The sequence below is a fragment of the Sarcophilus harrisii genome, chromosome 1 (genome assembly GCF_902635505.1).
Source record: "Sarcophilus harrisii chromosome 1, mSarHar1.11, whole genome shotgun sequence".
Taxonomy (NCBI): Eukaryota; Metazoa; Chordata; class Mammalia; order Dasyuromorphia; family Dasyuridae; genus Sarcophilus; species Sarcophilus harrisii.
Window position 1 is genome coordinate 669,825,435 of NC_045426.1, and position 27,930 is coordinate 669,853,364.

Below are 27,930 nucleotides of genomic sequence, written 5' to 3' on the forward strand. Positions count from 1 at the left end.
GAGGCTCCAATGCTCAGGCACGCATTCTCAGTCTGGCTGTTGGCAGGTGGAGGCTGGCCAGGTCTGGGTGAGTAGAATGGCCGGGGGGGGGGGGGGTGGTTAGGCTCGGGATGGGAGGATTGGGGAGGCGGGCCACCTTAAGGCCGCCGTGCTAGCGGCATCTCCGCTAGAGCTGAGCCCCGAGGCGGCTTGAGTGGGATGGAGCTCGGCCGCTGGCCCTGCGGCTGCCACCACCACCCGAGATCCACACCTCGCTCCTGACCTTCCCCCCCTCCTTCCCCCGCCGCCCCCGCCCGCAGCGCTTTTCTCCTCCCGCTCCTTTTTTTCTCTCCCCTCCCCTTTCTCTTGCCCAGTTCCTCTGGCACATTCGGAAAGGAAGCAGCTGAGCTCACTCTTCCTCCCGAGCGGGAGCCCCGGGGCGCTCTCTTATCTCTCTCCAGCTCCAGACGGCCCCTGGGAGCCGGGAACTCCTAGGTTCTAGGATCCTTTGCCTGACTCTCCTCTCCCCCCATCTTTTTCCAGCTCCTGCCCACCTCCCCGCCACTTTCCTTCCTTTCCTCCTCCCTCTTTAGCCTCGTTCCGCAGGGAGACTTGGACTCCTGGGTCCCTCTGCGGCATCCCCTTCTCATTGTCCCTCCTTAGGTTTTTATCCTCAGTCCTGCTTTCTTTCCCCTCCCTCCCGTCTTCCCTTATTCCTTCGGCTCTGCTCAACATTTGGCCCAGCGTCTGCTGGGGGCCCGGGGCCGGGGGTGCCCTTGGGTACCGGCTGGAGCAGGTGGGGCCCCGCAGGATGTACCCCCAAAGCAGGCCTCCGGTGAGTGGCTTCACGGGGCGTGTAGGAATGTCGGGGATCAGAGGGTCAGGCTATTCTGGTCCGGAGACCTAGCGTCTCCTTATTTATTCTCTCCCCACCTCCTGCCCTTCTCCGTGCCCCTTTCCTCATTCTCCCCTCCCCCCGCTACGCTCTACTCCAGGCCGGACAGACCTTCAAGTTCTCTATCTTAGAGATCTGCGACCGCATGAAGGAGGAATTTCAATTCCTGCAAGCTCAGTACCATAGGTGAGTCGGCCCAGGAGAGTCAGGCTGGAGGGCGGTCCCTTTCCCTCTTCTCCCCCCTCTCCCCCCCAACATTCACCCAGTCTGGGAGCCTAAGACTTTGAGTGGGAGGGAAGGGGCATCCAGGTGAGGGCGATGTCTCCGAACGCAAAGGCCCAATGGGGTAGAGAGTGGGAGATGTCAGGTGAGGGCGGAGCCTTGGAGAGCTAAGGGCCAATAGGCCGGGAGAGACTGGGGGCGTGGCCTAGGAGTGGGAGCGGCCAGGTGAGCGGGCTGGGGAGGAAAGCATAGTCTAGCAGAGAGTGCCGGAGTGGAGTTTAAGACCAGGTGAGGGTGGGAGGATCCAATGGGGAGGGTAAGAAGGCGGAACCACAGGACTCAAAGGACCAATAATGAAGAATGGGGGCAGGGCCAGGTGAGGGAAGAAGAGCTAGGAACATTTTAAGAATTGACTTAAAAGTGGGAGGTATCCTTCAGTGAAATGGGGACTGGGGGACTAAGGCAGTTTCTGGTTTAGTTGAGGAAGGGACTGGGGCGGGGCAGTTCCTGATGCTGGGTCTGCCCTCTCTTTGATCTCCCCAGCCTCAAACTGGAGTGTGAAAAACTGGCCAGTGAGAAGACTGAGATGCAGCGTCATTACGTCATGGTGAGGGGGGGGGGGCACACTGAGCCTCCTCCTGGAACCTCCAGCCCTAATTTCTACTAATTGTTTTGTCTAAAGACCTGAATTCCAATCCCTGACCCTGCCTTGGGGTTATGACAAGGTTCTAGTGAAGGTCCTTTCTTCCCTGAACCCTTTTCACTATTTCTAAAATGAGTCAAGACTCTAAAAAAAATCTAAAAAAAAAAAAATCACAAAATATTCAATCTGAAAGGGACCTTAGAAAGAATATAATCCAACATACCCTTCCCACTCACCCAGCTACCCATTTCACAAACAAAACAAACAAGCTCTGGGAAGGAAGGAAAAGGCCAGACTCTTATAGTGACTGGAGCAGGATGTTCTCTCATCCTAGATGCAGGATGCTTTCCTCTGCACCTAACTGCCTGCCAGTGCTGGCTTTACCAGATTATCATCAATAAAATACCTGACATTTTTACAGTGATTTAAAATTTTCAAGATGCTTTGCACAGATGACCTCATCTGTCACACTCTTCTCTCCACTCCCAACAGAAGACCTTAAGCTTTCTGAGAGCTGGGACTGCATTATTCTAGAAGGGAGCTCCCATCTCCTGAATGGACCTCTCTGTGGAGGATCTCAGCCATTACTTAGTTTTCTGGGAGGTGTTTCTTCCTTTTGATGATTGTGTTCTCCCCAGGCTGATGGAATAGGGGCTTAGGGTTGGAGGGAGCCAGAAATGGGAAGTTCAGAAGCCAGGAAAGCATGGGCATGTTTCTTTCCCAGTCCCAACGGATCCCAGTGAAGGGAGAAGGTTATTAATGGTGGAGGCAGAACGCCTTAGGAACCTTCCTTCCTCTGCTCTTGGAGGTAATGAATGGTAGGGGTTTCCCCAATGCAATCTGCTCCATCAGTGAGGTCAAGATGGAATACACTGGAGTTCCATAGGTTCCTGGGGGCCAAATAGATTGGAGAGTTTTGGGGATCAGTAGTTCTTGGGAGAGATTTCTATAGGATAAGTGATAAGGGAATTCTCTAAATGCAAGTCTGCATATAAGTATTTTGGGAGGTAAGGGAATGAGGACAATGTCAGCTGCTAAGCGGTTGCTTCTGAGATGACCTGAGGTTACAAATGTTCTTGTTGAAGCAAAGGGAAGACAGAGAAGGACGTTGGCTGTGCCTGGTGATCATGACAACTGTCCCTTGCCTTTCAGTATTATGAGATGTCCTATGGCCTCAACCTGGAGATGCACAAGCAGGTGAGCAGGGAGATGAGACTTATAGCCAGACCCTCCAGGGCTACAACTAAGAGAGAGTCTATGTTCCAGGGGTAGAGCCAAACATTGTTTTTAGGTTACCCAAGTCCTGTCTGAGCCTGATGTGTGACCCTGGGCACCTTCCCCACCTTGGCTTCAGTTTTCCCAGATATAAAATAAGAGGAGGGGGGACCACAGACTCATAGAGCATCAAAACCAGAAGGGACGTGAGAACGAAGTTAGACTGTCAGCTCCAGAAGAGATTTTAGGATACAGAGAGAAGTAAAGAAGCCCAGGTACAGGTCCGACCTTGGACCTTGGTCACCTGTGTGACCCTGAACCTGTCACATAATGTTTCAGTTTCTCTCCCCCCTCCCCACCCACTGAGACAACTTTGTAAATGGGGGGGTGCCCGCTCTCAAAGACCCCCTGACAACAATGAAACCGCTGTTCTTATAGACATGGAAGGCACCTTAGCGATTGGTTGGGCCCATCCCCTTATTTTGCACATGAAGAAAGTGGGAGTTGGTTCCTTGCCAGAGGTTACTGGGAGGCTGGGACTGAGTGATTGATCTCTAAGGTGCTCTCCAGGCCCGCCGTCCTCCGAGAGCCTCCCATGCCCTGCCCAGACTGGCTCTCTGCTCCTGCCTCTGCTGCCTCCCCTCTCTCCCCCACCTCCTGTCCTCCTCCTCGTGGCTGCTTGCTTTGTTCCGGCAGTAATTTGCTGTCACTCTTCAGATCCATCAATCCCGTCATCACGGGGCTGCCTGCCAGAGAAATTAGTTTGGAGCCGAGCCCGACCAAGTGGTGAATCCAACAGCCATATTTCTCCAGCTGGAGAGGCCTCCCTCCTGGTTTGCTCCTTTTATGATCGTGGGAGTGAGACACACACACACACACACACACACTTACACACACTCACTTGTGTGCACACACACAGACATCCACAGACATGTTCAAGGGTACAAACACACATACCTCCCTCCCTCCCCTGCAGGTCTTCAACCCTGGCCTTCTCTCAGAGAGGGCCTGTTTCTTTCCCTTCTCCCTCCCTCTTCCTCCCTGCGAGGCAGTGGCTGAGGCTTGGAGAGGAAAGGGCAGAGCAGGAGCTCCCCAAGGGCAGGGAGCAGACCCGGCTCTGCTAAGGAGGGCAGGTTTCCTCTTCCTCTGCCCCCAGCGTCCCCATGAAGGACTGTTGGGGGGCTGGAGCCACCACCAGCCTGACCCTGTCCATATCTGTCTCTCGGCCAGGCGGAGATTGTGAAGAGACTCAGCACCATCTGTGCCAAGATCATCCCCTTTGTGAAGCAGGAGGTGAGCTTGGGGCTTCTGAGAAGGGAGGAAGGGCAGATCCCAAGGTCTGGAAGGGACTTTCAAGGCCATCTAGCCCAGCGACTTCATTTTATAGATAAGTAAACTGAGGCTCAGAGAGCCTCACACAACCGCTATGTGTCAAGGGTGGGACTTGAACCCAGATCCCTTGGTGATAAGTTCAGTGCACCATTCATCCTGTTTGGGGGTACGGGGGTGCTGGGCTGGGTTCCTTTATCCCCCATGTAATTCAGCAGTTCAACAATTAAGCATCTCCCTTGCTCCCAGGCTAGACTAGTGTGAGGGAGGGGAGACAGGTCCTGCAAAGAACATTCCTAGATTCGGGGTTGGAAGGGACCCCAGACACTACCCATTTCAACTTGCCCATTTTATGGACGAGACTCCAGGCTCCTTGAAGTCAGGGACTGTCCCACCTCCTGTTGTAGCTTTAGTTCTTAGCTCAGCATCTGGTACACAGGAGGTGCTTAATGAATGCTGATTGATTAGGAAACTGACAACCTGGAAATGTGGGTGTTCAGCTCAAGGTCCTCCGGGCCCTAAGAGGCGGAGCTGGGGTTTGGTCCCGGGGTCCTTCAGAGCCAGTTATTCCCTGGGGAGCCCAACGGCTACCTGGGAGCTTAGGCTGGTCAGCCCAGGCCTGTTGGACTTCTGGCTGAGCCGGGAGGATGGCCGCTGATGGCCAGGGGGGAAGAGGGGCCGTCTCCATGGCCCGGAAAGACCGCTCCATCTCCCACTGTCACCGCCTTCTCCCCGTCCCTGCCCCATGTGCTTCCTGTCTCAAGCATCAGCAGCAAGTCCTTCAGGCTGTGGAGAGAGCCAAGCAAGTGACCACAGCGGAGCTGAACAGCATCCTCGGGGTGAGTCAGCGTCCATCAAGCTGAGGTTTGTGCCGTTGGGGCTGAGCCAAGGAGCTGACATTTGGTTAGGTCAGACCTGGGAGGCCTCCAAGTCTCCCTGCTCCCTACTTTACTCCTGACTTTCTGGGGCACCTTCTTGCCATCCCCCCCTCACCCTCAGTTTGCCCTTTTCTGAAATGGGGCCACAAACCTCCTTGGGCATGTTGCCCCCCTCCCCAACCTGGACCCTTCTCCAATTCAGCAGCAGCAGTTACAGCACCTGTCACACCATATTCCACCCGTACCCTTGACCCCCCACCCTGCAGCGGGGTTGCTAGCCCTGTCTGGAGCCCTGGCCACCCAGGCCCAGCTGGCAGCCAGCATCACTGCCGCTGACACAACTGCCAAGGAGGACCAGAGGAGCCCAAGCACCGGGGAGCCTCCAGGTAAGGGAGGGGCTCACTCTGAGGTGGAGAGGGGAGGGAGAGCTTGGGGAAGGAGGGCTAAAAAGAGACATTGGGGCAGCTAACTGGTGCAGGAGATAGAGCACCAGCCCTGAAGTTAGGAGGAACTGAGTTCAAATCTGGCCTCAGACACTTAACACTTCCTATCTGTGTGGGCAAATCACTTAACTCCAATTGCCTCAGCCAAAAAAGAGAGAGAGAGAGAGAGAAAGAGAAAGAAAGAGAAAGAAACAGACAGACTTAGGGAAGGGATAGAAAAGGACCATTACCGGGGAGAGAAGAAAGAGGGAGACACAAAAATACAGGAGAAAAAGGATATGTTGGGATGAGAAGCAAAAGAAGCTGTCCTCAGTCATAATATTCATTCTCTCTCTCTCCCTCCCTCCCTCTCGCTTTCTCTCTTCCCTCCTCCCTCTCTTCTCTCTTTCTCTCCTTCTCTCTGTTCATCCTCTTCTATATTCTCTCTCTCCCACTCACTTTCCTTTCCTTTTTCTTTCCTCCTCCTCTCTATTTTTCCTCTCCCCTTTATTTTCTCGATTCCTCCCTCCTCCCCCTTCTCTGTTTCTCTTGTTCCTTCTCCCCCCTTCCTCCCCTGGGCCTGGGGAGCAGCAGGCAGAGGCCACAGCAGCCGGGTGAGTGATGGGTCTGGGACTGGGATTCTCGCTTTCCTTTCCCAGAGCCACCCTGGGCCGAGATCACTTGGGAATTTTCTGTGGCATTTCCATCTCATCTGCATTCATCTGGCCTTTAGGCTTCTTCATCTTGGGCAAAGGTGGGGAGTTAGGCTCCTGGTTCTGGGCTCCGAGCCTTCCCTAGACAGAGCACTAACCCTTCTGCTGACCTCTCTCCCTTTCCCACCCTCACAGCAATGGAAGAGATTACTGAGCCCCCCAATACATACACACACACACACACACACACACACACACACACACACACACACTCACACTCACACAACCACACTCACACACACACAGCTGTCAGAGTTGGAGGGAAGCGAAGAGTCTCTCTGGGGATGGGTTGAAGGTAACAGTTATAAGCTGACAGCCCACTCCCCTCGTCTTCAGCCAAGCTGCTCTCAGCCCCTAGCCTCAGCAGCCTTTGTGGGGTGAGAGGGCGCCTTCTGCTGGGTTCCCATGATCACCCCTCCCCGCTCTCCATGACCCCACCTGCTGTATTGGGATAGCCCAGGGCCCTGAGCAAAATCTGGGGTTGTCTTGGTGATCCCTCCCCGCCCCCCGTTCAAGGACCATGTTAGAGGAAGGACGTTGGCAAACCAGAGCTCATCCAAAGGAGGGTGGCTGGGATGGGGAGACAGCAAGAGGACAGTCCATTTGGAGGAACTAGCCAGACTTAGTTGGGGAGGAGAAGACTCAAAGCTATGGTCCCATATTTAAAGGCATGTCACATGGGAGAGGGATTAGATTTAGTCTGGGCTTAGAAGGGCCCAAGGAGCAATATGTGGATTTGAATTCGATGCAGGGAAATACTTCCTTCCAGTCAGAGCTGTTCCACAATGGAATGGCCTGCTGAGACAGGGAGTGAGCTCCCCATCATCGAAGGTATGGAAATGGAGGCTGTCAGAGACACCTTGTGGGGAATGGTTTTCTAGGTTGGAAAAGAGGTAAGGGGAGGTCATTTCCAAGTGCCTTCCTCGAGCTGACATTTCATGTGCTAAGGGCTCTTTTCTTCTGGCAGCTTCCTAATTTGGACAGTCTCTGACCAGAGTAAGAGAGACGAAGCAGAGAGAGAAGGGGCTAGAGGCTGGGCTGGGGTTTCCCATTACAATTGTGCCTCATTATCCCTTCCCGAGTGACCAAGATCAGGAGAAGAAAGCTTCTAGGAACTGGGGACACTTATGCAGGGAGTTGGGGCAGGGGGGAAGGGCATCCTTCCCAGGACCAGCTGAGCCTTCATAGCCTCTCCCAGGATGCTTGATAAAGCTCTGAAATTTTCCCGCAGAGTCCGTCCCCTTCACCCCCAGGGAGCCCAGTGGAAGAAGAATGGCTCATTGGTCAGACACACAAACAGGAAGAGAAGGATCTTCTGGGAAACTATGTGAGTGGGGTTTTCTCTCTCTAGACCTCAGTTTTCCCTTCCATAAAAAGGGCATTTTAATGGTCTCTAAAGACTCCTTTCAGTACTGACATTCTATATCTATGTTCTTTTAAAAAAAGTTTATTGATATATTTTGTGATTGCAACAGTTTCATTTTCAACTATGTTCCTTCCCTCCTCAGAGACCCATCCCTTGTAACAAAGAATAAAAAAGAAAGAGAAAAAAAATTCAACTCAATTGCATCCTATGTTTGGAAGGTTATCCAAACCCTCACATTTTGTCTTCTGTTCTGAGGCTCTTCCAGCTCTGGCCTCCTATGGTTAGAGGAGGCTGCTAAGAGGAGCTTGGGTTTCTTCTCTCAGAGGCCTGCTCACGAGGGGGTCCCTCCCTGACAGCTCTCAGCTAGCTTCTCCCTTTTCTCTCTGCCAGGACAGTGATGGAGACAAGAGTGATTATAATCTAGTGGTGGATGAGGTGAGTCTGGCTCTTGGGGGTGGGGAAGGAAGGGACTTCTTCCCTCTGGGGGAGGAGAAGGGACTTCAGCATCAAAGGGAAGGCTTTTTTTTTCTGGGAAAAAGGATGCGTTTCAGAGAGTCTTGTTGGGGAGGGAGACACAAGTCCTGATTTCCTGGACAGGACCTAGGACAGGACTTGGAAAGAGAGATGGGAGTCCTCCCCTCCCCTCTTCTCTCTATCATCCTCCAAAAGGATTAGGAAAAATTCAGGGACTTTTAAATGTCCCATCTTATCTTATGTTCACATTAAGATGACAAAATCCAGAGCTTGAATATTTTTTAGAGATCCTCTAGGTTTTTTTTTTTTTTTTAAACCAAACAATCCATGATTTTTTTTTTTTAATTTTAAATTTAAAATCTCAGATCTAGTCCCACTCCCCCTTTCCCATTTTATTTATAGGGAAATGATACTCTATAAGTGAACATCATATAACTGATCAGTAGTATCATGGACTAGCCTGTCACATTTCTGCCCTGGATTTCTAAGTAAGGAGCAAGAAAGTCCCCTTTAGCGTAGGTTCTCCCAGCTCTCCAACTTCTCGTTGCCAGGATCCTGTCTCAGAACCCCCAATCCTGGTGCCCACACCCAGCCCAAAGCTACTCAGCCACCCGGATGGGCCCGACAGTCCAGCTTCTCTGTCCTCCAGCCAGACCGCATCGACCCCCAAAGGCAAGGACCCCAGCCTGGTAAGGAATCAAAGGGCCCACCCCTAGATGGCCATTGTCACCACCTCTCCAGCCCGGCCCTGACCCTGATGCTGCCCAGAGCTCCAGGGGCTTGAGGCAGTCCCGTGTAATGCAAGATTCCTGCACAGGAGGGCAAGGAAGTTGACCTGAGGCAATGAGCCGGCATAGTGGTTAGGACGCGGGAGTTAGGGTCTGAGTTTGAATCCGAACCTAGACAATAACTGTGATGCTGGGCAAGTCACTTAACCCCAATTAAAAAAATTAAAAAGCTGGACTTGAGACCTCCCTTCACTTCTAAATTCTGTGATCCTGGACAGGTGACTTCCTTTCTCTGTGCCTTAGTCTTCCCATCTATAAAATGAATAATTCTTATATACATAAATGATAAGCACCTACATAACCTGCATATACTCCCTTCCTCCAGGTGAGTGATGAGAAAAGTGCTTTGTAGACTGCAGGGGCCAAAGGTGGCTGTGATCATGAGTCCTCAGCATGACTCCCCTTCCCCCTTTTCCCATCCTTATCTCAGCAGGGGGTTCAATTCAGTAATTCAGTTTAAAAATGGTTTTAACGCCCATCCTGCATACAAGGGGTTAAGGTGGCAGTTCCTGGCACCTTGGCCCTGCAGGCTTTCCTGCCTGGCTGCTGCCTAAACTGCTTCCCTGAGCCCGGATCGATTGGCTAAGTCAGATTCTGGGATTGAAACATCATTGGGAGAGCTGCCTTTCAGGGCCAATCAATCTGAGTCACACGGCTCAGACGGATGAGGGAGGAGGGGGCTGGAGTGAGATGGAGAAAGATGCTCGGGGAGACTGGTGGTCCCAGGCGATCCCTGGACTCCCCCACAAAGTGGTAGAGACCTGCTCACTGCAGGGACGTGGCAGGAGCAGACGTGTCTGGGTTACAGTGGGGACCCCCCCCCAAATGGCCTGTCCCACTCATGACCAGACTTGTGCTCCGGGGCCGGAACACAGGAGAGGGTCACAGCCCCGAATGGCGTCCACCTGGTCTTTATACCTGTGTCCATAACAGCATTCACATGTACAAACCCAGGCACTTGGGCAGGCAAATGCAGGTGGGTTCATGGACAATGTGTCTGCCTTATTCAGTACTCACAGTCACATGTTCGCAGCGGCTCCCTCACGGGTACATTGTTGCTAACATGAGTAGACGTACACATGGACACCAGAGAGTGCACACGTGCTCGCTCCTACATCAGCCTCCCCGGCTTTTCACCAAAAGACCCCAGCTACTCCTAGACATAGCTCCCCCACTCCCGCTCTGACCGCCTCCCCCCTTCCCTTCTCGGTACAGAAGCTGCTTTCTGTCAGCAAGCCCAGAAGCCCATCCTCCTCCCCAGATGCCTCCACCCCTGGCCCCAGCTCTGCCAGCAGCCTGCGGCATCCTGCCACCAAATTCCTGTCTGTCCCAGAGAGTGCTGGTGAGAAACCTGCCCTGCCATCCGCCCCCGGGCCCTGGGGGTCACCCCGAGAAAGATGGATGAACACAGACCCTGGGCTGGGGGTGACGAGGGGGACTGAAAACTCAGAAACCTGCATTCTGCTATCACTTCTGTCCTAACTCACTTATCTGTGCAAATATGTTTCCCTCTCTGGAGGGAGGAGATGAAGTGGATGTGGAGATGAAGAAGATGGCTAAGAGGTCACTTCTAGCTCTAATATCTTGTGTTCTGTGTTCTAAGGGTCCTCCCAGCCCTAACCTCCTGGGTTCTAAGGGCCCTCCCAGCCCTGACCTCCTGGGTTCTAAGGGCCCTCCCAGCTCTGACCTCCTGGGTTCTAAGGGCCCTCCCAGCTCTGACCTCCTGGGTTCTAAGGGCCCTCCCAGTTTTGACCTGGGTTCCAAGTGTTCTATCTCTGACCTCCTGGGTTCCAAGTGTTCTCCTAGCTCTGACATCCTGACATCCTCTGACATTTTAAGGGCCCTTCTAATTCTGACATTCTATGTTCCACGGTTCCAAAATTCCAAGCTTATAAGGAAAATGATATGAATTTCAAAGTCTTGAAGATCCAAAGGAATTCTGTATTTTGTACTGGACTGTGTGTTTGGGAGTGGGAGGTGGGAAAGGTGCCAATGGCATTCAGGAGGGAGGGGACGGGACATTGAATGTCAGGTTCAGGAATTTGGACTTTTAACGTATTAAACAACAGGGGTGACTTGGGAGGTTTTGCAGCAGGGAAGAGATGGGGGGTGTCGTTTGAAGAAGACATGAGGGTAGCGGCTGGAGGAATGGAGGGTAGTCATAATTTCATGAGGACGGCTGGAGGTGGACTGTCATCGTTTGGGGGAAGTTTGAACATAAGGCGTAATGCTGGGGTCCAAGATAAGTTAGATAATGGCCATGTCCTTGGCCCAGGAAACTGGCTTGGATCATTGACCACAGGGTCACTTGGGGGAGAGGAAGGGGGTGACTTAGGTGTTGGGGATGTGGTGACTTTGAAATAATAGCAGCTGACCCAGAGAAGGAGTGCTGGGAACTGGGGGCTTCAGGGATCTCTGGTGGGAAGTGAAGCTTTGGAAACAAATGGGGATGTGGATGAGGAGGGGCAGTCTGGGGAAACCTCCCTGTCCTCAGCTCCCTCCTCCTCCTTGGAATGGTCCGGCACTGTTGGTGCAGTAGGGACTGGCAGACTCAGAGATCTGGGACCCAGACTCCTGCACTAAGGGGGTTGGGGGCTGCAGGAAGGAGGGGATGCCTGAAGATCTTGTCCCACCCCCACAGCCTTAAGGAGCGCCCTGACGCTGTCCGGCCCCTTTGCTGCGTCCCTTGGCGTGGGAGCCCACGCTCTGCTCGGCGGGGACCTTGCCATGCCGCGCCCCTACGTGAGCCTGCACCTGTCCCCACAGGTCGGCGGCCCCACGACGTACGGCCACTCCCCCATGGTGAGTGACCACTGGGTGCCGAGGTGGGGGAGGGGCCGGTGCTCCACATTATCCCCTTTGTGAAGGGGATAGAGGTCAGTGACCAGTCGTCCTTCAGGAACAGGAGGAGAACAAGGCTCTTGTGAGCTTCAAGTTCTGTCTGGCTTAGGGGGTAACGTGAGGAGGATCTGGGGGGGAGACAGGAGCCTGAGCTTTCTTCTCTCCCCCCCTGAACCACGATGAGTGGTCTTCCCAATCCGTCTCTCCTCTTACCTTGGTCCTGGGAAATATCCCCGTCCGGGAAGGGCCAAAGGGGGGCGGGGTCCTGGAAGGGGCCCTGCATCCGGGGGCCATATCTGGAAAGATCGTCCGGGGGCCCTAAAGTGGCGTGTCCCAGGCTGGCTTGTCAGGAGGGGCTTGCCTCAGTCATTGGGGTTGTGGAGAAAAAAGGGCTGTGTCCCCCAGTGGGGTTTGTGGGACGAGCCTTTGTCCAGGCCATCGGTCAAGTTCTCTAAGGGACCCTAGTGACCACTGAGTGGGGGCTGCTGGCTTGGGGTGGGGGTCCCCAAAGCCCCCTGGGCCCCCCCCCCCCCCTTGGTTGGGCAGGGCTCCCCCCCCCAGGCACCCTCACCCCGCGGGAAGTGCGGGTCCCTTCCTCCCCCCTCTGGGGGCAGGGGCTCGGAAGGGGGCGTGGGCCACCCCGGGCAAAGCCCCCGTGGCCAGCACTCCCCAAGGGCCCGGGGCTGGCCCCTGGGGGAGAGACCGGGCCTGGGGTGCTGGCAAAGCCAGGTCCCAGCCCGTCCCTCCCTCGGCCTGGGTGGGCGTCCCGGGCTCCCTGGCAGGCCCGGGTTCTGGGCCGGCCCGCCTCGGCCTTCCCCTCCACCCAGAACCGGGCCTTCATCCCTCCTGCAAACTGCTGCCCGGCGACGGGCCTGATCGTGGGGGGGCCACACCCCTCCATCTGGGCCCGCCCCACCCCCCATCGGGCCGACTCACTTCCTCCGCCCGCCCTCGCCCTGGCCATCGCCCGGCGCAGGTCCTTCTCCTGCTGCAGCGACGGCAACATCGTGGTCTGGGACCTGCAGAACCAGGCCATGGTCAGGTGGGGCTGCCTGGGGCTGGGGCCGGGGCTGGGGCTGGGCACAGGGGGCTGGGGCAGGGCCAGGGACGGGCCAGGACCAGGTGGGACTGCTCAGGGCAAGGGCCAGGGCTGGGCACGGGGGGCTGGGGCAGGCTGAGGGCTAGACTGGGGCCATGAGAGGCTGCCTGGGGCTGGGGCCGACTGCTCAGGGCCAGGACCAGGGCCACAGCTGGGCACAGGGCTGGAACAGGCTGAGGGCCGGGCCAGGGCCAGGTGAGGCTGCCCGGGTCAGGGCTGACTGCTCAGGGGCCACGGCCGGGGCTGGGGCAGGGCCAGGGACAGGCCAGGACCAGGTGGGACTGCCCAGGGCTGGGGCAGGGCCAGGTCAGGGCCAGGTGAGGCTGCCCGGGCCAGGGCTGAATGCTCAGGGGCAGGGCCGGGGCCACAGCTGGGCACAGGGGGCTGAGGACTAGGCTAGGGTACAGGGAGGTCCAGCAGCCATGGAGCTGAAGCTGGAGATAGAGGGTCTGGGTCCATATCATGGCCTGGGACCTGATGTTGTGGAAAAGGGCAGCTGGGACTTTGGGGTCTGTGTGTGGTACCTGGGGATGCAGAGATTGGGGGACCCAAGGCCAAAGGGCCCTGGGGCAGGGAAGAGGCACCAGTGTGAGACCCGAGGTTGGGGGAGGCCCTTGGGCAGGGTTTAGAATTGAGGGATGGCACAGAATGTGGCTGGGGGACCCCGGCCGGGGGGTTGGCAGCCTGAAGCCCATATCCCACCTCCTATTCCTTGAACCCACTTCCTGCTAGATGCCCGGCTCACCCAGTCTCCCCAGGCTGAGCTTTCTATCCCAACCTCCCCCCAGTGCCTGATGTGGAGCGCTCTCCTCCCAGGCTCTGTCCTCCCAGGCTCTGTCCCTCTCCTGTCTCCGGGCTGGGCTTTGCGCAGGCTCCTGACCCTCATGTGGCCACTGGCCCCCCTGTGCCTCTGTTGCACGCTGAGGGGGCTCTCCCTGGCCTGCCTGGCAAAGAGGGGTGTTCAGCAGCCCCCCCTTCCCTTCAGGCAGTTCCAGGGCCACACGGACGGGGCCAGCTGCATCGACATCTCCGACTACGGGACGCGGCTGTGGACGGGCGGGCTGGACAACACCGTGCGCTGCTGGGACCTGCGGGAGGGCCGCCAGCTCCAACAGCACGACTTCAGCTCCCAGGTGGTCCTGGGAGGGAGGGGGGAGGGCCCGGGCTGACCCACCTCCCTCATTCTCAGACCCAAGGGGTGGGTGCAAAGCCTCGGGGCATGAAAAAATTAGGGCCAAGGATCCAAAAGCGGGGACTCGGAGCACGGGGAGCTCCCCCTCCATATAGCGAGGGGCCTGGAAGCTGCACTGGGAGCCTCAGCACCGAGTTCAGAGGCTGCTGCTGCCTCCAACATGGTCTCGGGCCAATCCCCAGCTCTCTGAGCCCACTTCCTCATTTGTAAAATGGCTGTTGGGGAGCCCTGAGATTCTAGGAATAGGATTCTTTGAGCAGCTGTGAGACCCTCAGCCAGGGGAGCCCCCACTTCTCAGGGGCAGCCCACCCCCCTTTCAGCCAGCTTTGAGCCTGGGGATGCTTTCCCTTACATGGAAGCTTCGGCCCAGGCCCTTAGTCCGGCCTCGGGGCCAGCCCTCCCTACTAGGGGAGAGGGGACCGCGGCACCCACGAGAAGCCCCTTTGCTGGGCTAAGCTGCTCGGGCTCCTTTGGCACTCTGTGACTGGCTCTTCAGGCCTGCCCAGCCCCCCCCATCCCAGACTAGAGCAGAGAAGGACCCCTCCCTCCTGCCCCAGCTAAGCTTTTCTGCTGGCCCAATGCCCCGTGGGCTGGGGGAATCAGAACTGAGTGGGGGGTGGGGGCGCAGCCGTGAGAGGGGGGTGGGGAAGCCGCATCCCGGCCCCGCTGAGGGACACCAACCCTTCCCTCTATCCCCTTCTCTCCAGATCTTCTCCCTCGGCCACTGCCCGGGCCAGGAGTGGCTGGCCGTGGGCCTGGAGAGCAGCCACGTGGAGATCCTGCATGTGCGCAAGCCTGAGAAGTACCAGCTTCACTTGCATGAGAGCTGCGTCCTCTCCCTCAAGTTCTCCTCGTGCGGTGGGTCAGGGGCCCCGGCTCTGGGCCGGTGGTCGCTGCTCCCCCTTACCCCCCGCCCGCACCCCCCTTATCCCCACATGATTAGCCGGGGGCTTCTGGCCAAGGCTCCCCTTCCTCCAGGCTCTGCATCTCTGCCCCTGAGCCTCAGGGTCCTCCTTTGTATCTGTGGGGGCATCTTCCCGCTGGGACCTGGGAGAGGGGAGAATGGAAGCGAGCCCCGTCCCCTGCTAAGCCCTGTCCCCTCCACCCCACAGGGAAGTGGCTTGTGAGCACGGGGAAGGACAACCTGCTCAATGCCTGGCGGTCGCCCTATGGGGCCAGCATCTTCCAGGTGAGGGGGGGCGGGATGGGGGCAGCCCCCAGGGGCATCTCCCCCCCCCCCCAGCATGGGGCCATAGGCGTGTCTCAGAGCTGGGAGGGGCTCCCACGGAGATCATCTTGTCTAACTCCATCATCACATACAGAGGGGTCAGTCCCTGCCTGGGACAATCCAGCTGGCCATTCAGGCAGGGTCCCAGGGTCCGGCTCCAGGATGGGCTCTGGCTAAGGAAGCCCCTCACCAGGCTGCCCCCCTTCACTCGGCCCGGGGGGATGGGGAGGAGTGTCTCTCCTGACGTGCTCAACTCACCCTCCTCCCTCCCTTTTCCTCCCCTTCCTCGGGGCCAGTCCAAAGAGTCATCCTCTGTCCTCAGCTGCGACATTTCCGGCAACAACAAGTACATTGTGACAGGCTCGGGGGACAAGAAGGCCACAGTGTACGAAGTGGTGTACTGAGGCTGCCCCCGGCCCCCTCTGGGATCTCCCACCTACCTGTCCTCTCACCCCCAGCCCCCCCTCCCAATCTTCTGAGTAAATAAACATTTCTGTCACATGTGTTTGTCCATGTTGGGCTGCAGGAGGCCGGCCTTCTCTTCCCCCCAGCCACCTGACCTGGGGCTGGGGAGGGGGCACTGGCCAGGGATGTGGTGGGAGCCAAAAGCAGACTGGGGGGGGCCAAGGGGAGGCAGCAGAGGCCCCTCCTTCGCCCAAGGCCCCCCAGGATCTTTGGACAGCCCAAAACTGCTGCTGAGAGTCAGGGCCTGGCAGGGGCCTGGGGGGCCACTGTATTGCCCAACAGGCCGGACTGTGCTGGGCACAGAGGGAAGGCCAGGCTGGAGCTGACTGAGTCCCCGCGGCCCTTTATCCATAAGGAGGCTCGGAGTGGGAGCGGGTTTTGAGACAAGCCAGGGTCACCCAGGGGGTGAGCCTCAAGGTCAGAGCCCTGGTCCCCGAGGGGACACCGAGTCCTGGGGAGAGGGAAGGGGCCACAGCTGGGCTGGGGGAGGAGGGAGCCGGGGGTCCAAACCCTGAAGAAGACACAACCCCACAGGTGCCTCTGGCATTTTATTAAATACAACCTAAAGCTGGGGGCCTACAAACCCTCCCGCCAAAAAACAGAACCCGTGAAGTAGAAAAATAAACACCGAAGAACACACGAAATGTCGACAGGGCCCGTGCGGGGGTGGGGCTCCCCGGGCCCGGGATTCTTTGGGACGTCGCTGGCTGGCCGCGGGGGGCCCCTCTTAGTAGATGACTTCGTAGACCGTGGCCTTCTTATCCCCCGAGCCGGTGACGATGAACTGGTCGTCCGTGGAGATGTCACAGCTCAGGACGGAGGAGGACTCTTTTGACTGGAGCCCGAGAGAAGCAGGGGAGAGAAGGACAGGGCATTGGGGGGAGCTGGCCTGGGCCTGAAGGGAGAGCAAGGGAGCCCTGCCTCCACTGGGGCCTAGAAAGGGGCCAGGCCCTCCCCACAGGAGCCCAGGGCCACCTCTCACCTGGAAGATGCTGGCTCCGTACGGGGTCCTCCAGGCATTGAGCAGGTTGTCCTTGCCAGTGCTCACAAACCACCTCCCTTCAGGGAAGAGATGGTGTCACAGGGGCACAGGGCACAAGAGAGCCGCCCTCCCATTAGCCTGGCATCCGGCATCTGCCTGGATCCTCCCATGCACCCGGCGGGTGCCCTTCTTATCCCCTTCTGTCCTGCCTGACTCCTATGGCCCCTTTGGGGTCTTCTTGGCAGAGAAGGGAGGGATTCGCCATCGCCATTTCTTCTCCAGCTCATTTTATAGGTGAAGAAACTGAGGCAAACAGTGACTTACCCAGGCCCGGGCTAGAAGCCACTGAGTCAGGATGTGAACTCAGATCTCCTGACTCAAGACTGGAAGCTCAGCCCACAGAACAACCCAGTTAGCAGTGGGAGGAGCTTTGGACTAGGAGGAAGAGCCCAGGAAGTGGCCAGAAACTTGGAATCTGTCTGTACTGTTCTGTGTGATCCCCAGCAAGTCATGAAACCTGCTTCTCTGAGCATAAAATAAATGGTCTGAAATTCTCTAAGGGCCCTCCCAGCCCTGACCTCCTGGATTCTAAGGGCCCTCCTGGCTCTGACATCCTAGGTTTGATATAAACAGCAACAGAAAAAACAGCTAATCACAGACAAGGTTGAGGCTCTTCTCCAGCAGCTCACCCACTGATGTCATCCATTCACTTAACAAATTTCTGCTGACGCGGGGCTGGGCCCTGTGCCAGGTGGGGAAGGGTCAGCACTTGTAGTGCTAAGTCAGAAGCTGCTACTGAAAAGGGAGGAGAAGACAGGAGCAGCCTGGAGACCCCAGGAGGGGGAAGCTCCAGAGGGAGGTCCCAAAGGTAAGGGCCCCCCCAGGCAGGGCCCCTTGGGCAGCAACTCCCTGCCTACCACATGAGGCAAACTTGAGGGAGAGGACGCAGCTCTCGTGCAGGTGCAGCTGGTACTTGTCCGGTTTGCTGACGTGCAGGATCTCCACGGTGCTGCTCTCCATGCCCACGGCCAGCCAGTCACCCGTGGGGCAGTGGCCCAAGGAGAAAATCTGGAGGCCGAGAGGGGAGGGGATCAGAACTTAGGCGGGGCGGGGGGGTGGGAGGGGGGAGGGAGGAAGCAGCAAGGAGCACTCCCGGGCCCAACCCATGCTGTGCCACAAGAGTCAGGGTCAGGCCTGATGCTCCTCCCTCCCCGAGTGAGCTCCAGGCACTTCCCCTGGGGGGGGTCTCTGAGGTTCTGACTCCATCAGCCCCCAGTCCCGGCACCTGGGAGCTAAAGTCGTGCTGCTGCAGCTGCCGGCCCTCACGGAGGTCCCAACAGCGAACTGTGTTGTCCAGGCCCCCCGTCCACAGCCGGGCCCCATCATTAGAGATGTCAATGCAGCTGGCCCCGTCTGTGTGGCCTTGGAACTGCCTGGAGGAAGAGGAAACACTCGTGGTCTTGGCTGGTTCTCAGCCTGGGCCCGTCTGGGGGTAGCCCCACCTGGCCCTGGCCTGTCCCTCTGGCCTGCCCCAGCCCCCTGTGCCCAGCTGTGGCCCTTGCCCTGAGCAGTTGGCCCCAACCCCAGGCAGCCTCAACTGGCCCGGGCCTGTCCCAGCCCATTGTGCGCCCAGCCCCGGCCCTGAGCAGTCGGCCCTGGCCCTGGCCCCGGTCCTGGGCAGCCTCACCTGGCCCTCAGCCTGCCCCAGCCCCCTGTGCCCAGCCCTGGCCCCGGCCCCAGCCCCCTGTGCCCAGCCCTGGCCCCGGCCCCAGTCCCCTGTGCCCAGCTGTGGCCCTGGCCCTGCTCTTGGCCCTGAGCAGTCGGCCCCGGCCCCTGGGCAGCCTCTCCTGGCCCAGCCCTGGCCCTTGCCCTGAGCAGTCCCACCTGGTCCTGGCCCGTCCCTGGCCCTGCCCCAGCCCCCTGTGCCCAGCCCCGGTCCCGGCCCCAGGCAGCCCCACCTGACCATGGCCTGGTTCTGCAGGTCCCAGACCACGATGTTGCCGTCGCTGCAGCAGGAGAAGCAGACCTTGGCGTCGGGGCTGATGGCCAGGGCGTAGCAGGCGGGCGCCGAGGAGGTGAGCTCGGCCTTGATGCGGGGGGTGGGGGCGGCCAGGTCCCAGATGGAGAGGGTGCTGGCCTCCCCGCCCACGATCAGGCTCCGTCCGTCCGGCAGCAGTTTGCAGGAGCGGATGTAGTTGTCCCGGTTCTGGGTACGAGGGAGACAAGGGCCTGGAGGCGGGCTCGGGCCCAGAACCCGGGCCTGCCAGGGAGCCGGGGGACCGTTCCACCCAGGCCCGGAGGAGGGGACGGGGCTGGGACTCTGGCTTTGCTCAGTACCCCGGGCCCGGGTCTCCTCCCCAGGGAGCGCAGCCCCCGGCCCGTCTCCTCACCAGGCAGTCCAGCTGGGCCACGGGGGTCTTGGTGCCCGGCTGCGCCACGTCCCAGACCTTCACGCAGCCCTTGCCCCCCGTGTAGACGTGCTGGGTGGAGTTGCTGATGGTGACGGCGCAGACGACTTCGCCGTGGGTGAGGGTGTGCAGCTGCCGGGCGTGCCTGGGGATGCCCGTGCCCAGGAGGGCGTCGGAAGGGAAGGGCACCGGCTGCATCTGCCCGTCAGCAGACACGTGGAAGGAGTACGCCCTGTGGGGGGGAGGGAGCCTGGGATGGAGTGTGCTGGGGAGCAGAGACCTCCCACCCACCCGGAGGGTGCCCTGGCTTTGGCTGCCTGGCTTGGAGCCCCTCCCCAAAGGCCCCTCAGGCCAGGGCTGGCCTCTCTCTAACCACACTTTGCAGCCCCTCCCCAGGACCCCTCCATCACTGGGCCTCTGGGACCATCCAGGCCCTTCCTCAGCCAGGGGAGAGAGGAGGCCACAAGGCCCTGGGGCAGGGTCCCCTTCCCCCTGCCTACTCACGGTTTCCCTGAGGTGCTGCCGGGCAGGTTAGCAGAGAGACTGGAGACCCGCATGTGGGAGTGAGGATCGTAGCTGACCTGGAGAAGGTGGGAGGCACCTTCCACACCTGGCCGGCCCACAACCCCCTGCTCTCCACCCCAGGGGAGCCGTGGCCCCAGGCCCCAGGCCTAGAGAAGCCCCACAGCAGAGATGGGCCGGAGGGCAGCCACACAAGCCCCAGAAGCCTCCGAGGAGGAGGGGAGCCCAGTTACCCCAGAGGGGCTGAGGCCGAACCACTCACCAGGGCTGGGCGGCCGTAGCCGGATGTCCCTCCCATGCCGCTGGCCCCATTGAGTTGTGAAGACGCCAGATGGAGCCCTGTGTAGGCCCCGGGGGTGGCCAGGTCTCCATTCACGGCCGAGTGCACCATTCCCATCCCGAAGGGGCCCGTGTAGGAACCAGCCACAGCCAGGGGGCTCCTGAGGCTCAGGGCTGGGAGAAGACGCGAGCTCAGTGCCCAGCTGGGCGTGCAAGCAGGCAGGCAGCTGCCACTGAGCTGCCCACCCCACCAGCCCGAGTTACCCCCCCCCCAACTGCTGGCCCGAGCTGCTCCCCTCCACACCGGCCTGAGCCGCCCCCACCTGGCCACCAGCTTCCCTCCCCAGGGGGCCGCACACTAGGGTTACCCAGAGAGTCCACGGCCGCCTTGCCCAGCCCAGGCCGGAAGGGCTGTGGCCCAACGCTGCCTCCACTGCTGCTGCTGCTGCCTCCGGGCCCCAGCCCGTCTCCCTGGGACGTGGGCGTGCTGGACTTCAAGCCTGGGGTCCCGGCCTTCTCCACCTGCAGCAGGAGAGTCAGGCAGCTCAGAGGCTGTTGGAGGCCTACGGCTTCCTGCCATGTGCTGAGCAACAGCCCCCTTGGAGCAGTAAGCGGAGAAAATGGGGCACAGGCTCTCCCCTGTCCCTGGGCTGTCCTATGGGAGGGGGTCACTGTGCTCAGCACCCCCTCTTCCCGCCTCCTGCAGGGGCTGATACAGTTTTCCCAGGTTTCTCTTAGTATTTCTCATTTTGTACTGGGCCCCCAGCCTTGTTTATTCCCGTTTGTTGCAGAACCTCCATTAGGGAAGCCCCCCGTTCCAGGCGGGAGAACGGAGGCCCGGCCCGCCGGTGACAGTGCAGGCCGAGTCAGTGGCAGACCCTCCGGAGCTGGGCCTGGCCCCTGGCCCCCCCCACCCCAGCCCTGCTGGTTCCCAAGTCCCCTGCCCCCCACGCCCTCCCTCACATACCGGGGTCAGGTCCTTGCCGGCAGGGAGGGCCCGGGATGAGGGACACGGATGGCGGGGCCCAGGACGGGGTTTCCCGAGGGGGGAGTTTTGTCAACCATTTTCCCGGGGAGTAAGAAGGGAAACTATGGGGGATGAGGATCCTAGAGACAGAGGGAGGATTGGCCAAAGGCCCAACAGGAGGGAAGGTTTTGAGGGGGAAGGGGTTTGACATTGGACCAAACCAGGTTGTTCCGTTTTGGGAGTGTTTGGGAAGACAGGGGAGGTAGGCCCAATGCTTCCCTTTTCGGGAACTTATAGTTCGGAAAGTTCTTTTTCTCGGGTTTTTCTGCTGTTGGTATTGGAGAGGTCCCCTTGCCAGATGGGGAGGGGCAGGGAGTTTGGAGGGAAAGGTTTAGGGGCTTTTAAAGGGTCTGGGAGGGGTTGGGAGAGAAAGTTTAAGTTTTGTTTGATGGAGGGGAAATGGAGGAGGAGGGGTTTTCCAGAGGCATTTAAAGAGATGGATTTGTTTGTTTTTTTGGTTTTAAGTGTTGTGTTTTCTTCTTGGTTGAGACCCTTTACCAAGATTATAAAATTAAAAACTTTTGTTGGTTTTGTTTTGCCAGGACAGAAAGCGGGGCAAGGGGGAGCAAGGAGAAAGAGGGTGGAGGGGGGGGTTTATAGTAAGGTTTTCTGTTTACAATCGTTTCTCGGGTTTAGGTTCTGTAAGTTTTGATTTTTTGGGAGTTTGTTGGTTAGGCCTTGTTAGTGCTAGGAGTTTTGAAGTACTTTTAGGGGGGCCGAGGGAGGGGGTTGTGGGATGGGAGGCGTGAGTGGGGTAGGGGGGTGAGTTGGTGCTGGGGAAGAAAGGGGGAGTTCATGGGGAGAGACAAAATGAGAAAAGGAGAGGAAAGAGAGACAGCCAGGAGAGACAGAGACAGAGAGACAGTGAGAAAAGGAGAGAGAGAGACAGACAGAGGAAGAGAGAGAGAGAGAAAGAGACAGACAGAGACAGACAGAGAGCGAGAAAAAGAGAGGAGAGAGACAGCCAGGAGAGACAGAGAGAGACAGACAGACAAGACAGACAGGAGAGGAAGACAGGGACAGAGAGGTGGGGGGCAAGGACTGAGGGGGAGTGGGACATGGTAATGGTCCCCAGAGCCTGGGGCAGGAAGCGTAGCTTCCACATGAACAGGGGAGCACAGCTGGAGGGGCCTTGGAGGACTGTAATTTAGCCCCTTTTACATGAGGAAGCTGAGGCTTTGAGAAGCTTAGGGCCTGGTTCAAAGGGACAAGGCTGGTCAGGACACGGTGGCTGCCCTGGGATGGGCTCCAGCCTTCTCCCAGGCCTCACTCCTCCCCAGGCAAGGATCTACCTACCCCGATGGCAGCGTTCAGCTCTGCCATGGTCACCTGCTTGGCTCTCTCCACTGCCTGGACCACCTGCTGCTGGTGCTGGGGAAAGAGGGAAAGGGGGCAGAGTCATAGGCTGGGGATCCTCATCAGAAACCCCAAGGCTGGCCAGAAACTCTGCCCCACAGCTGCCCCCTGAGCGGCCTACCTCCTGGGAGAGGAAGGGGATGAGCTGAGCACAGATCACGTTCAGCCGTTTGGCGATCTCTGTCTGGAAGAAGAACCAGAGTCAGCTGTGGGGGCGCCGGCCCACCCCCCCCCCACCCCCCCGGCACTGAGAGGTCCTGGACAGAGCGGCTAAACTCAGGAGATCCAAGCTCAGGGGGACATCAAGGACCTAAGACAATCCACTCATTGTATAAAGGGGGCAAGCAAGGGTCTCTGAAAGGAACCCATGACCAAAAAGTGGTACTGAGTCAAGCAGTCAAGCCAGGATGGGTGCCTAGTGTTCCTGGGGACTAGGCTGTTTTCAATACATATAGCTGATGTTCTGGGTTCTAAGGGCCCTCCCAGCCCTGACCTCCTGGGTTCTAAGGGCCCTCCCAGCCCTGACCTCCTGGGTTCTAAGGGCCCTCCCAGCTCTGACCTCCCGGGTTCTGTGGTTCCAGCAGGGTCACCTAAATAGTGGACTCTGCCAGGCCAGAGTTCAGGGTCTCAATGACAGGAGTAGCCCCCCTCCCCCCAGGCTGGGTGCTGAGTGCTAATTGATGCTCTCAAGGCCTGTCAGGAAGCCCTGGAGAGGTCCCTCTTCCTTCCAGCTGCGGTTTTCCCTGTACCACTTGTGTGCCACAAGCAATCAGGGACCTCGATTGCCAGCGAGGATGGTTGGGGAGGAGGAGGGGTGGAAAGGGATCCGGCTGTGTTTCGATCAATACTTCTAGCTGATGAAGGGTGTGAGAATTAGCTCTCACCTCCTCCCTCCCTGCCTAGGCTGGAGGATAAAAGAACAGCTGGAAAGAGACGCAAGCAGGGGGCCTTCAGGCTGGCAGGGTCCAGAGGCCCTCAGCTGCAGGGGAGGGTGGCGGGGGCAGCCAGCCCTGGGAAGCCCTCCCCAGCCTAACGAGATGGCAGGAGCCTCCTGCCCCTGGGAGCTCCCCAGCTGGCCCCACCACGAGGCAGGAACGAATGGGGATTCAGGGGAAATGTTCCCTGGGAAGGGCCTGGTGAAAGGCAGGGCTGGGGGGGGGGGGCTTCCGAGGGTAGCCCCTCAGCCTGAGGCTCTGGGCCCGGGTGGGTGGTTTCTGGGCAGGCAGGAGCTGTCTCCTGGGGCGGGCAGTGACGGATCCTCCTGCCTGATGCACTGATGGGCAGGGCCCCGGGGGAGGCAGCCTCCAATTCACTCGGGCTCGTTAATGTGCAATTTACGGGCACTTTAACGCTCTCAGCATGAAAAATGATCCTGCTGCTCTAGGCTCCCTCTCGTTCTTTCCCTCTCCTCTGCTGTGCACTCAATGGCTCCCCCCCCCCTCCTCCAAAGGAGGTCTTTGAGGAGGAGGCAGGCAGGAGGTGGGGGAGGGGGGCTGGATTTTTGTTCCTTCTTTAAAGGCCAGGAGAACAAGCAGTGGGGGCAGGGCAAGGTGGAGACAGGTCTAAAGAGCATTGGCCCCTACTGCCCATAAAGCACTGAATGTCAGAACTAGAAGGGCCTTTAAAACTGAAGATGTCAGGGCTGTGAGGACCCTCAGAACCCAGAGTGTCAGGACTGGGAGGGCCCTTAGAACCCGGGATGTCAGGGCTGGGAGGGCCCTTAGAACCCAGGATGTCAGAGGTGGGAGGGCCCTTAGAACCCAGGATGTCAGAGGTGGGAGGGCCCTTAGAACCCAGGAGGTCAGAGCTAGAAGGGCCTTTAGAACCCAGGATGTCAGGGCTGGGAGGGCCCTTAGAACCCGGGAGGTCAGAGCTGGGAGGGACTTTAGAACCCAGGAGGTCAGAGCTGGGAGACCAAAAATATTCCGTGTTCACTCTTCCCCAGAGCAGTTTCCCTCTCTGAGGCAAAGAGTGCCAGGTGGGGAGGATCAGATTGAGTTCTAGCTGCTGGCAGACTTGGCTATGCTGAGAGATCCTGGGCAAGCACCTCAGCTTCTCTGGTCTCCCCTGTCCTAGTCTTTGTCATTCAGAGGAAGGGGCTGGCCCATCACTGTTATCTCCTGGCCCCCTTTCCCCCCTGAATATTCAGGAGTCCAGAGACCCTCCAGCAGAGCAGGGAGCACTAGGTGATGGCCAGAATCCCCCTGCTCCCCTCCCCTGCCCCAGGCTGGGCTCTCTGTCCTGAAAATGGCTCCCCTGAGGACTTGGGTACAAATGTTTGGGCAGGACCCGAACCTGGTCACTGGGAAGGGCCGGAACTCTGCTGCCCCCCACCCCCCACCCCCAGCAGCCACTGCCTGGCAGCCCAGCCTCCTCCCAGGCCCCAGCAAAAGCACAGACAGGGCCCTGGCGGGCGGCCAGCAGCACCTGGGATCAGATCTCCGTAAATGCTGCCGCCTGGGAGCCCCTGGGCCAGATGAGACAGGGATGGGCAGGCAGGGGGAGGAGGAGAATGGGGGGGGGGGGAAATGGTGGCAGCTTCACTGGGAAGAGAAGCCACAAGAATGCTGGGAGGCTGCCCTGCCTCCCCCCTCCCCCAGAGCTGCCGCTGGGTGGGCCCCCGCCCCCCAGAGCCTGGAGACTTCCTGAGGAGAGAACAGGGGCCAGGCCGCCAGGGCCACTCACCTGTTTGTGCATTTCGATGTTGAGGCCATAGGACATCTCGTAGTACTGCAGGGGAGGCGAGGGGGAGATGGAGGCAAGAGAGGAGCGCTCCAGCCCCGCCCCCAGAGCGGTCCCAAGCCCCTGCCCCCCAGCATCTCTCACCCCTGACCCGAGGGTGGCTCACCATGACATAGTGCCTGTGAATCTCAGTCTTCTCGGACGCCAGCTTCTCGCACTCCACCTTCAAGCTAAGGGCCACATGCGAGTTCTGAGTGAGGGCCCAGAGGCCGCCGGGCCTGGAAGGGGCCTAGGGGAATGCTCACCTCCCTTGGCACCCATGGGGCTCACACCCGGCTGGGAGCAGCGCCAGGAGGGATGGGAGTCTCAGAGGGAGGTGGGATAACCTAGCTCAAGTCTTCATTCTAAAGATGGAGGAGCCTGGGCCCAGAGAGGGAAAGGCTGTTTTCCATCCATCACCCAGCAAGTCAAAGGCAGCTTCAGAACTGGACCTGACGTTTCCACCCGGGTGTTTTCTGCTGTCCCGGATGAGAATCGGGAAGAGGAATTGGAGGGAGATTCTGGGGATCAGAGCTAAAAGGGATCGCAGGGGAGAAGGGGTCTTGGCCAAGATCGCAAGCTGGCACCAAGAGGCAGCATTCCCACTCAGGTCTAATGACTCCAAAAACAGGGGCCTGGAGCCCAAGAGGAGCTGAGGCTTCCTGGGCTGGCTGGTCTCCTCAAGCCCCCAGCCTGTCTTCTGACCTCTATCCGAATCTCAAGGTGGGATTCTCCTTCTTCTGGAACCCCTTACCTGTGGTACTGACTCTGAAGGAACTGGAACTCTTCCTTGATCCGATCCAAGGTCTCCGGGTAGGTGAGTTTCAGGGTCTGAGGAGTAGTGGCCGAAGCATTGGTGGTCACGAGCACGGCCGCCGCCGAGGCCACTGGGGGGGCTTGGAGGTGGCTCTGGGGGGGGGCAAAGCATCGGTCAGACATGACCCACCCCAGGTCCCAAGAGACCAAGAGAGAGCCCTTCTGTGCAAGTGCAAGAGAGCACAATGGTGGTATCTGCAGCCAGGCTCCTCTTCCCATGGTAAAGAGAAGACAACCCACATCTCGGAGAAATGGGACAAAACCACCAAGCTTTTAGTGACTGAGTTAGAATTTGAACTCGGTGCTCATTTCTCTAAATTAAATCCAAGACAATTTTGGAGAATCAGGTCTCCCAGAGCCAGTAGCTTGGGCTCAGTCTTAGGATTTGATGCTGGGAAGTGCCTGAGTGGGGACTCAGACCAGGCCTTCTAATCCATGTTGCCTGAGGTAGGAAAGGGTCTTGGGTCCGATGCCTTTCTTTCACTGAGACTCCCAGAGGCAGGGTAGGGATTTATTAAGCATAAGGGCTACTGACTGGTCCTAGCCCTCTCTCCCCCATTACTGCCCTCACCCTGGCAGGCCCCTGGGAGGGGGGCACTTAGCCTAGAGGGACCCACTGGGAAGGTCCTGCAGGCAGGACTCACCAAAGGCGGCCTGTTCTGGGGAAACATCTTCAGCCAGAGGGAGCAGCCCTCCGCCTTATCCACCAGCCACCTCTCTGGCTACTAGATCTAATCTCTGGCCCTCTGCCCAGGCCCTCGGACAGGCTCCAGCTCGAAACCGCCAAGGCTGCTGCCAGCGGGTTCTGAAAGGCAGCCGGCTGCACCGGGCTGGAAGAGAACAGAGGGAAGGGGGGGTATCCCCTGCTGTGCCACCCTCAGAGCCGGGCCTAGGTGCTGCCTGGGGACCGAGCCTGGGACAGTCACCCCCCACCCCCTCCCCTGCACTCCCAACTCGGCCCCTTTTTATCCTCCTCCTGGCCAGGCCCTTCCAGCCCCTGCCAGCAGCCTCTCCACCTGCTGTCCAACTCCAGCCTGGCACAAGCCCAGCGCTGGCCAGCCTGGGGCGAGCAGGCCACTTTGGCCAGCATCCCTCTTCCCCAGCTCAGCACTCTCTCCCCAGTGCCAACCCACCCAGCTCTGGCTCCCTCTCCCTCATCTCCAGCCAGACAATGGGCCCTCCTCCTTTCTTTTTTTTCTTCCCTTCCTCCTCCCCCCTTTCCTTCTCTCTTTCCCCTCTTCTTCCTTCCTTTCTTCTTCCCTTTTCCTTTTCACGCCTTCCTTCCTCGGCCCTCTTTCCTTGTCATCCTCACCCATCTCTCCTTCCATCACTTCTCCCTTCTCTCTTCCTTTCCCCTCTCCCTGACTCTTTTCCCTTCTATCTCACTGCCCTCTTCCTCATTCTCTCTTCTCCAGTCTCTCCTCTCCCGTATTTCCCCCCTTCTTCTCTACTCCTGCCTCCTTCCCTCTTCTCCTTCCTTCTCCCCATCCTCTCCCACTGTGTGCACTCTTCTCCTCGTTCTCTCCCGTCCTCACCCTCTCGGGTCTCCCTTACCCCCGTGTTCCCCCACTCTCTCCCCCCTCCTCCTCTACTTCTCGGCGCCCCCCCCGGCCCCGCCTCCTGTCTCCCTCTTTGGGAAGGGAGGGGACAGGAGCGCTGGGAGGGGAGGGAGCAGGCGGCCGTCCCCGCTGGCTCCCCCAGGACTCACCGGGCAGGCTAGGGCACGAGGGGGGAGGAGGGACGTCGGGGGCAGGAAGGAGGGGGTTCGGCGGCCCCAGCGCAGCCCAGCAGGGTCCGGTCCGGCCAGGCCCGCTTAGCTTGGCGCCCACGGAGGAAGGGGAGGGGAGAAGGCGAAGGCCGAGGCCAGGAGTGCCTGGAGGCCCCCGAGCTGGCCTGCGCTGCTCGGCCCCACTCGGCTCCGCCCGGGCCCGGTCCGGCCCCAACCTCGTCTCGGCCTCCCCGCCCCCTCGGCCGCCGCTGTCGCCGCCGCCGCCGCCTCCTCCTCCTCCTCCTCCTCCTCTTCCTCCTCCTCCTCCTCCTCCTCCTCCTCCTCCTCCTCCTCCTCCTCCT

At 58.9% G+C, this 27,930-nt stretch overlaps 2 protein-coding genes across 2 annotated transcripts; one reads left to right on the forward strand and one right to left on the reverse strand.

The window, feature by feature from the left end:
• Positions 1–312: 312 nt before the first annotated feature.
• On the forward strand, positions 313–15,934 carry LOC100919656 (transducin-like enhancer protein 2). Its single transcript, XM_031948308.1, has 18 exons — positions 313–814; positions 975–1,060; positions 1,640–1,703; positions 2,892–2,936; positions 4,185–4,247; positions 5,048–5,122; positions 5,364–5,547; positions 6,175–6,197; positions 7,528–7,623; positions 8,053–8,097; positions 8,688–8,825; positions 10,140–10,266; positions 11,566–11,741; positions 12,548–12,807; positions 13,850–13,997; positions 14,764–14,914; positions 15,169–15,245; positions 15,581–15,934. Exons 1-18 carry the CDS (start codon positions 791–793, stop codon positions 15,686–15,688), a joined length of 1,890 nt encoding a protein of 629 aa, XP_031804168.1. The 5' UTR covers positions 313–790; the 3' UTR covers positions 15,689–15,934.
• Positions 15,935–16,279: 345 nt separating this feature from the next.
• LOC100919391 (transducin-like enhancer protein 1) lies at positions 16,280–27,826 on the reverse strand. Its single transcript, XM_031948318.1, has 17 exons — positions 27,569–27,826; positions 26,505–26,690; positions 25,799–25,953; positions 25,172–25,235; positions 25,009–25,053; positions 22,445–22,507; positions 22,237–22,338; positions 20,908–20,919; positions 20,309–20,462; positions 19,924–20,114; positions 19,644–19,720; positions 19,122–19,371; positions 18,690–18,937; positions 18,017–18,164; positions 17,649–17,799; positions 16,732–16,808; positions 16,280–16,584 (listed from the first exon to the last, which is right to left on the reverse strand). The coding sequence occupies exons 2-17, from the start codon at positions 26,529–26,531 to the stop codon at positions 16,477–16,479; spliced, it is 1,872 nt and encodes a 623-aa protein (XP_031804178.1). The 5' UTR covers positions 26,532–26,690; positions 27,569–27,826; the 3' UTR covers positions 16,280–16,476.
• Positions 27,827–27,930: the final 104 nt, after the last annotated feature.

Excerpts from the sequence above, each read along its gene's own strand:
- LOC100919656 (XM_031948308.1), top strand. The coding sequence starts at position 791 with ATGTACCCCCAAAGCAGGCCTCCG. Across the intron at positions 1,061-1,639 it reads CTGCAAGCTCAGTACCATAG|CCTCAAACTGGAGTGTGAAA; the intron begins GTGAGTCGGCCC and ends TGATCTCCCCAG. Across the intron at positions 2,937-4,184 it reads ACCTGGAGATGCACAAGCAG|GCGGAGATTGTGAAGAGACT; the intron begins GTGAGCAGGGAG and ends TCTCTCGGCCAG.
- LOC100919391 (XM_031948318.1), bottom strand. The coding sequence starts at position 26,531 with ATGTTTCCCCAGAACAGGCCGCCTTTG. Across the intron at positions 25,236-25,798 it reads CTTCAGAGTCAGTACCACAG|CTTGAAGGTGGAGTGCGAGA; the intron begins GTAAGGGGTTCC and ends TGTGGCCCTTAG. Across the intron at positions 16,809-17,648 it reads CCTCAAGTTTGCCTCATGTG|GGAGGTGGTTTGTGAGCACT; the intron begins GTAGGCAGGGAG and ends TCTTCCCTGAAG.